At 37.7% G+C, this 8777-nt stretch overlaps 1 protein-coding gene across 3 annotated transcripts in view; it reads left to right on the forward strand.

Annotated features, from left to right (window-relative positions):
* LOC121375873 (CD109 antigen-like) overlaps positions 1–7079 on the forward strand; it is a 63742-nt gene extending 56663 nt beyond the window's left edge. For all 3 annotated transcript variants that reach the window (XM_041503552.1, XM_041503550.1, XM_041503551.1), the window contains exons 35-38: positions 3644–3791; positions 4628–4730; positions 5441–5529; positions 6844–7079. In XM_041503552.1, the coding sequence (XP_041359486.1) occupies positions 3644–3791; positions 4628–4730; positions 5441–5529; positions 6844–6852 (349 nt within the window). In that variant the 3' untranslated portion in view covers positions 6853–7079. The remainder of the gene's footprint in view (positions 1–3643; positions 3792–4627; positions 4731–5440; positions 5530–6843) is intronic.
* The last annotated feature ends 1698 nt before the right edge of the window (positions 7080–8777 follow it).

Raw genomic sequence — 8777 nt, forward strand, 5'->3', positions numbered from 1 at the left:
ACTTTGCTGTCAGGTATCTAGGTGAGGGACAGACGGGGATTGAAATATAGTGATATCATATAATGATCTTTGCTGTCAGGTATCTAGGTGATGGACAGACTGGGATTGAAATATAGAGATATCATATAATGATCTTTGCTGTCAGGTATCTAGGTGATGGACAGACTGGGATTGAAATATAGTGATATCATATAATGATCTTTGCTGTCAGGTATCTAGGTGATGGACAGACGAGGATTGAAATATAGTGATATCATATAATGATTTTTGCTGTCAGGTATCTGGGTGAGGGACAGACTGGGATTGAAATATAGTGATATCATATAATGATCTTTGCTGTCAGATATCTGGGTGAGGAACAGACGGGGATTGAAATATAGTGATATCATATAATGATCTTTGCTGTCAGGTATCTAGGTGAGGGACAGACGGGGATTGAAATATAGTGATATCATATAATGATCTTTGCTGTCAGGTATCTAGGTGATGGACAGACTGGGATTGAAATATAGTGATATCATATAATGATCTTTGCTGTCAGGTATCTAGGTGATGGACAGACTGGGATTGAAATATAGTGATATCATATACTGATCTTTGCTGTCAGGTATCTGGGTGAGGGACAGACGAGGATTGAAATATAGTGATATCATATACTGATCTTTGCTGTCAGGTATCTGGGTGAGGGACAGACGAGGATTGAAATATAGTGATATCATATACTGATCTTTGCTGTCAGGTATCTAGGTGAGGGACAGACTGGGATTGAAATATAGTGATATCATATACTGATCTTTGCTGTCAGGTATCTAGGTGAGGGACAGACTGGGATTGACATATAGTGATATCATATACTGATCTTTGCTGTCAGGTATCTGGGTGAGGGACAGACTGGGATTGAAATATAGTGATATCATATACTGATCTTTGCTGTCAGGTATCTGGGTGAGGGACAGACTGGGATTGAAATATAGTGATATCATATACTGATCTTTGCTGTCAGGTATCTGGGTGAGGGACAGACTGGGATTGAAATATAGTGATATCATATAATGATCTTTGCTGTCAGATATCTGGGTGAGGAACAGACTGGGATTGAAATATAGTGATATCATATAATGATCTTTGCTGTCAGGTATATGGGTGAGGGACAGACGAGGATTGACATATAGTGATATCATATAATGATCTTTGCTGTCAGGTATTTAGGTGAGGGACAGACTGGGATTGAAATATAGTGATATCATATAATGATCTTTGCTGTCAGATATATGGGTGAGGGACAGACGAGGATTGAAATATAGTGATATCATATAATGATCTTTGCTGTCAGGTATCTAGGTGAGGGACAGACGGGGATTGAAATATAGTGATATCATATAATGATCTTTGCTGTCAGGTATCTAGGTGAGGGACAGACGGGGATTGAAATATAGTGATATCATATAATGATCTTTGCTGTCAGGTATCTAGGTGAGGGACAGACTGGGATTGAAATATAGTGATATCATATACTGATCTTTGCTGTCAGGTATCTAGGTGATGGACAGACTGGGATTTTAATATAGTGATATCATATAATGATCTTTGCTGTCAGATATCTGGGTGAGGAACAGACGGGGATTGAAATATAGTGATATCATATAATGATCTTTGCTGTCAGATATATGGGTGAGGGACAGACGAGGATTGAAATATAGTGATATCATATAATGATCTTTGCTGTCAGGTATCTAGGTGAGGGACAGACTGGGATTCAAATATAGTGATATCATATACTGATCTTTGCTGTCAGGTATCTGGGTGAGGGACAGACTGGGATTGAAATATAGTGATATCATATAATGATCTTTGCTGTCAGATATCTGGGTGAGGAACAGACTGGGATTGAAATATAGTGATATCATATAATGATCTTTGCTGTCAGGTATATGGGTGAGGGACAGACGAGGATTGACATATAGTGATATCATATAATGATCTTTGCTGTCAGGTATTTAGGTGAGGGACAGACTGGGATTGAAATATAGTGATATCATATAATGATCTTTGCTGTCAGATATATGGGTGAGGAATAGACGGGGATTGAAATATAGTGATATCATATAATGATCTTTGCTGTCAGATATATGGGTGAGGGACAGACGAGGATTGAAATATAGTGATATCATATAATGATCTTTGCTGTCAGGTATCTAGGTGAGGGACAGACTGGGATTGAAATATAGTGATATCATATAATGATCTTTGCTGTCAGATATATGGGTGAGGGACAGACGAGGATTGAAATATAGTGATATCATATAATGATCTTTGCTGTCAGGTATCTAGGTGAGGGACAGACGGGGATTGAAATATAGTGATATCATATAATGATCTTTGCTGTCAGGTATCTAGGTGAGGGACAGACGGGGATTGAAATATAGTGATATCATATAATGATCTTTGCTGTCAGGTATCTAGGTGAGGGACAGACTGGGATTGAAATATAGTGATATCATATACTGATCTTTGCTGTCAGGTATCTAGGTGATGGACAGACTGGGATTGAAATATAGTGATATCATATACTGATCTTTGCTGTCAGGTATCTAAGTGAGGGACAGACGAGGATTGAAATATAGTGATATCATATAATGATCTTTGCTGTCAGGTATCTGGGTGAGGGACAGACTGGGATTTTAATATAGTGATATCATATAATGATCTTTGCTGTCAGATATCTGGGTGAGGAACAGACGGGGATTGAAATATAGTGATATCATATAATGATCTTTGCTGTCAGATATATGGGTGAGGGACAGACGAGGATTGAAATATAGTGATATCATATAATGATCTTTGCTGTCAGGTATCTAGGTGAGGGACAGACTGGGATTGAAATATAGTGATATCATATACTGATCTTTGCTGTCAGGTATCTGGGTGAGGGACAGACTGGGATTGAAATATAGTGATATCATATAATGATCTTTGCTGTCAGATATCTGGGTGAGGAACAGACTGGGATTGAAATATAGTGATATCATATAATGATCTTTGCTGTCAGGTATCTGGGTGAGGGACAGACGAGGATTGAAATATAGTGATATCATATAATGATCTTTGCTGTCAGATATCTGGGTGAGGGACAGACTGGGATTTTAATATAGTGATATCATATAATGATCTTTGCTGTCAGGTATCTGGGTGAGGGACAGACTGGGATTTTAATATAGTGATATCATATAATGATCTTTGCTGTCAGGTATTTAAATGAGGGACAGACGAGGATTGAAATATAGTGATATCATATAATGATCTTTGCTGTCAGGTATCTGGGTGAGGGACAGACTGGGATTTTAATATAGTGATATCATATAATGATCTTTGCTGTCAGATATCTGGGTGAGGAAGAGACGGGGATTGAAATATAGTGATATCATATAATGATCTTTGCTGTCAGATATATGGGTGAGGGACAGACGGGGATTGAAATATAGTGATATCATATACTGATTTTTGCTGTCAGGTATCTGGGTGAGGGACAGACTGGGATTGAAATATAGTGATATCATATAATGATCTTTGCTGTCAGGTATCTGGGTGAGGGACAGACGAGGATTGAAATATACTGATATCATATAATGATCTTTGCTGTCAGATATCTGGGCGAGGGACAGACTGGGATGTGTATTCAGGAGATTCAGATACCCTCAGGTTTCGTGGCCGATCTCACGAGCCCTGGAAACATTGCAGGCTTGAAGAGACTCGAACAAAGAGGGTCTGATGTGGTCGCCTACTTCGACCAGGTAACTCCCTTTTTGTTTTGTTTTCATTCCATTTGTTTTGGTTATGGGCTTTTTTGTTCAATATTTTTGTTGCTTGTTGTTTTTGTCGTGGTTTTTAATCATTATTAAAAAAATATATTATTATTATAATATTTGTTTTGGGGGGTGTCTTTCTTTTTTCTTTATATATGAGAGTGTATATGAGAGAGAGAGAGAGTGAGAGAGAGAGAGAGAGAGACAGAGAGAGAGAGAGAGAGAGAGAGAGAGAGAGAGAGAGAGAGAGAGAGAGTGTGTGTGTGTGTGTGTGTGTGTGTGTGTGTGTCTGTCTGTCTCTCTGTCACCACAACTGGTCAAATGCCGTGGTATGTGCTTCCCTGTCTGTAGGAAAGTGCATATAAAAGATCTCTTGCTGCATTAGGAAAATCTACCAGGTTTCCTCAGTTGACTATGTGTCAGAATTACCAAATGTTTGACTTCCAATAGCTGATGATAAATTAACCAATGTGCTTTAGTGGTGTCGTTAATCAATTTTATTTGCTTTACTGTTGCTCGTTCTAAGGAATTTTCTTTATTGGGTCCAAGGTATGTACTACCCTGTTTCTGGGATGGTGCATATGAAAGATCCCTTGCTACTAATCGGAAAGAGTAGCCCATGAAGTGGCGACAGCGGGTTTCTTCTCTCAATATCTGTGTAGTATTTAACCATATGTCTGACGCCATATAACCGTAAATAAAATGTGTTGAATGCGTCGTTAAATAAAACATGTGTTTGTCTTTGTTTTATTGGATCCAACGCAAGTGGTGCATTTTACATCTTTGTCTACGCGTTATTTGATTGTTATCACTGTGTATTTCAGATTGGAAAGACCTCCACCTGTATGAAGTTGGCGTGTTCCAGAACCAGCATGGTGGCCAAAGCACAGCGCTACCACGTTACTGTGCAGGCGTACTATGACCCCAGTACGTATTATGCTATGTTTATTGAGGACAGCGTGTAGTTCACGTGGTAGAGTGCTCGACTGAGGTCTGAGGTGTCATTTGTCATAGGATCAATCGGGGTGGGGGGGGGGGGGGTCCCTATATCACGGGGGCGGGACGTAGTTCAGTGGTACAGCCCTTTCTATTTCTCGTTCCAGCCAGTGCTCCACAATAGGTGTAACAAAGGCCGTGGTATGTACTATCCTGCTTGTGGAATGGTGCATATAAAAGCTCCCTTGCTGCTAATCGAAAAGAGTAGCCCATGAAGTGGCCACCGCAGTTTTCCTCTCTCAATATCTGTGTGGTCCTCAACCATATGTTTAACACTATATAACCGTAAACAAAATGTGTTGAGTGCGTCGTTAAATAAAACATGTCCTTCCTTCCCTACAATATCCTGTGCTCTGCAACTATTGAACGTCTGTGTTACTGTTTGAAAAATGTTGATGTGTTATTACAGAAACATTTACTTCTTATTTTCATCATCTAACATTGCAACATTCATTAGATATTATATTTATATTATATAGCTATATAATTTATATTTAATATACTTTTTTTCTAATTTGGAGCTGTTTTAATAATATTATATATTAGGCTGTTGCATATTTTGCTATATAATACACGTGGCGTGAGGAACTATTAGCTGTACATAAAGTTGGAAGAACTAGTTATACATTATTTTATTTCAGACAAAATCCAAACAGTTTCCTATCAGCCACGAAAGCTGAGAGATTCAACAGTATGTGATTTGTGTGAGAATTGTCCGGAATGTGCTATGGTAAGGGGAAACCTTTTATTAAAACAGAACGTAAAGAAATGTGATAATGATGTGTAAACTTTTGGCAAAATTTCACTGATGTTAGATGAGGGGATGATACTTAACAGAATATGCTTGTCTCTGTTTTCATCCCCCCCCCCCCCCCCTCATATTTATATAATATTTAACAAAAGACATAACTGGCATATTATTGATTTACGGTAATACTTTCTCATTAAATATGCCTGCATGTCAACCGTGCAATTAAGAAAATGTATATGGAAAAAAACATGCTGTCCAAAAAAAATGAATATTGTCCACAGCAAAATCTCTACTTTATTGCCGAATGCCGTAGGAAATTGCAGTGGTTGGTCTGTACATGCTTGTGTCCGTGCGTCCATGTATGTGTACTAAAAGGCAAAAGTTATTGTGACATGGATTGTTTGGAGTAATAAATTTGTTAGTGGATTTATGGATGTAAACCAGAGAAAATGTGCATGAAACAGCTCGAAGAAATGCAACCAAGCAGTTGTTGCAGCGATTGCATGCTTTGTGCAAGAAACATGGAATATTCGGGAGAAATCCTGTCCATTGTTCACCATAAAAGGCCAGATATTCAGTCGCAAATCATTGCCACTCTGTCCAGAAGTCAGAAAAACACCATTAGTGAACTGATTGATGCAATTTCGTCATGCCACGCCTCAGTGAAAATGATAGATGGCGAGTCATAGCGATGCTTGAATCTGGGACCTCGCAGCGTGACGTCGCATGTCAATTCAACGTCCACAGAAACACCATATGGCACTTATGGCAACGATATCAACAAAACAACCAGATCAGGGACCGTCCCCGTAGCGGCCGACCACCCGTGACAACCACTCACCAAGACATATGGATCCTAACCACGCATCTGCGAAACAGGCATTCCCAGGAACTTTCTCCGGCGTTTAGTGGCCTCAATGAGACGACGGTGCCAGGCCTGTATCAATGCTCAAGATGGACACACTCGCTGTTGACTGTGTGAACGTCGCTCTGGACCCCCTCTAGTGATATGGCTCATTAGCATATGGCAGGTTCGCCCTTTTCATGGACTATTGCTCGTTTCCATACCTTCGGACATTTCTCTTTCCATGTTATAACGTTTCATACACGGCAGTAAAAACTTATCATCAATTATTTTTGTCTTTTGTATGTCACAATAACTTTTGCCTTTTAGTATACTTAGACATACATATACGTGCGTACCTGTACGCTTGTTTGCTTATATGTTTGTATCCCGTTATATTTTACTACTAATTTACTGAAGTACTTAATTAACCTTTCGTTGTGTTGCAGGTAAAATGAGAAATCTTTCCCTGGAACTGCACATCTATTTCTACAAATACTGTCAATGAATTAGCGGACCTTTCTTCTTTATTTCTCCTAGTAATGTTCCTGTTAATTGCAATCGCATTAATCAAGAATTTCTCGCTTGGATCATTTCACCAATTAATTGAGTATAAATGTTACTAACGAGAATTAGGCCAATATAAATTAACTGCAAGATTTTCAATAAAACATTTCTTATTAAATGTGCGTGGAAGGTTTATATTTTCAGAACATTAGAAATATCGGACATTGCGTTAAAAAAATGGCCTATAAAAAATGACTTATACAAAAACAAATGTCTCATAAAAAAAATGGGCGTGGGCCTTTATCCTCGGAGCGGGCGGGATGAAATCTTTGTTTTATTTTATAATGGCCTTACCGAATAAAATACAGGGTTACCTTTCTTCTAATTTTGTGATGCACAAATGATAATTGATACTATTGGAAATATATATATACATTTTAATTGTTTCGTCCCACAGAAAAAACATATACCTCCAATCTGTGTACATTTTAAGCGAGTATTCATCGAATCACTTATCGGTTTGACAGATTATCAGTAACAAACGTTTGTCCAATTCCCAACACTTTTCAACCTGAAATATAGTTAAACACGTCATACAGCCACTTGGCTTAGTATAATCACAGATATACATAATACGTATATATTGGTGGGAATGCAAAATAAGGTAATAAATTAAATTTGGGCTACAATTCTATGTGTTCCCTTATCGCTTGCTATCGGTAGGCTATGTAGAATAGGGATAAATTTCAGGCAATTGACCTTTTTAGGCAGGTGCCTGCTTAGTGCAAGACAATTAGTATTGTATTTCATTATTTGGTTGAACAGTAAGGTGCCCTTCCAAGACAGGTGGTAGTTTAATGGAGTCCGTTTCTGAACAATATAATGATTTGGGACACCAGTAATTTTCCCTCTCAAAATAGGTGGCTGCTATAATTAGTGATTTAAAGACGCAGACCCTAGTTTCAGCCCGTGAAAATAGACACTAAGTTTAGTTAAATCTACGAAGTTATACCACATTTGGATACGTTTACAGCAGAGTGAAACCAGAGTCAATGACGTTCACAGGATTAAATACCCTAAAAACAGACTAAAACTTCACTCCATAATCGTTTCTTTTCAGACGCACGTGCGTTTTTAAAAATATGAAACATGCATTTTGTGATATTAAAAACACCAGAAACATTTCGATGTATGGAAATGGATAATCTAAACAATAAAATCTTAGTAATGGCTGATTTTAGTTATTAAAAACAGCTCTATTTGGGGAAAAATAATTAAAATATCTAAGAGTTTAAAAAAACTAGGGTCTATCACTTTAAAAGGACAGACACTAGTTTTTAAACACTAAGGTATATTTTTCACCCAGACCCAGTTTGGTTAATTTACAAACCTGTATCAAATTAGGATGCAACAGAGTGAAATAACAGTCTGTGATGTAAAAATACCCTTAAAAATAGACTAAAATGTGGCTACATAACTACTTTTCAAACGCACGTGCATTTTTAAAAATATGAAAAATGCATCTTGTGATATTAGAAACGCCAGGATGACCAGAAACACTTCTGATGGATAATCTAAACAATAAAATCTTAGTAATGGCTGATTTCAGTTATTAAAAACGGCTCTAATTATATATTTTTTTAAAAACCCATATGTTTTAGTGTTTAAAAACTAGTGTTTGTCACTTTCATAACTATTTTCTGTCATATTGTTGTACTTGAATACCGTGGTAACTGTTCATTCGAGGTTTTACATTTAAAGACATTTTGGTGTAATAAAGAAAGTTTGTTTTGTTTAACGGCACCACTGGAGCACATTGATTAATTAGTCATCGGCTATTGGATGTCATACATTTGGTAATTCTGACTTGTAGTCG

Source organism: Gigantopelta aegis, chromosome 6 (assembly GCF_016097555.1).
Source record: "Gigantopelta aegis isolate Gae_Host chromosome 6, Gae_host_genome, whole genome shotgun sequence".
Classification (NCBI taxonomy): domain Eukaryota; kingdom Metazoa; phylum Mollusca; class Gastropoda; order Neomphalida; family Peltospiridae; genus Gigantopelta; species Gigantopelta aegis.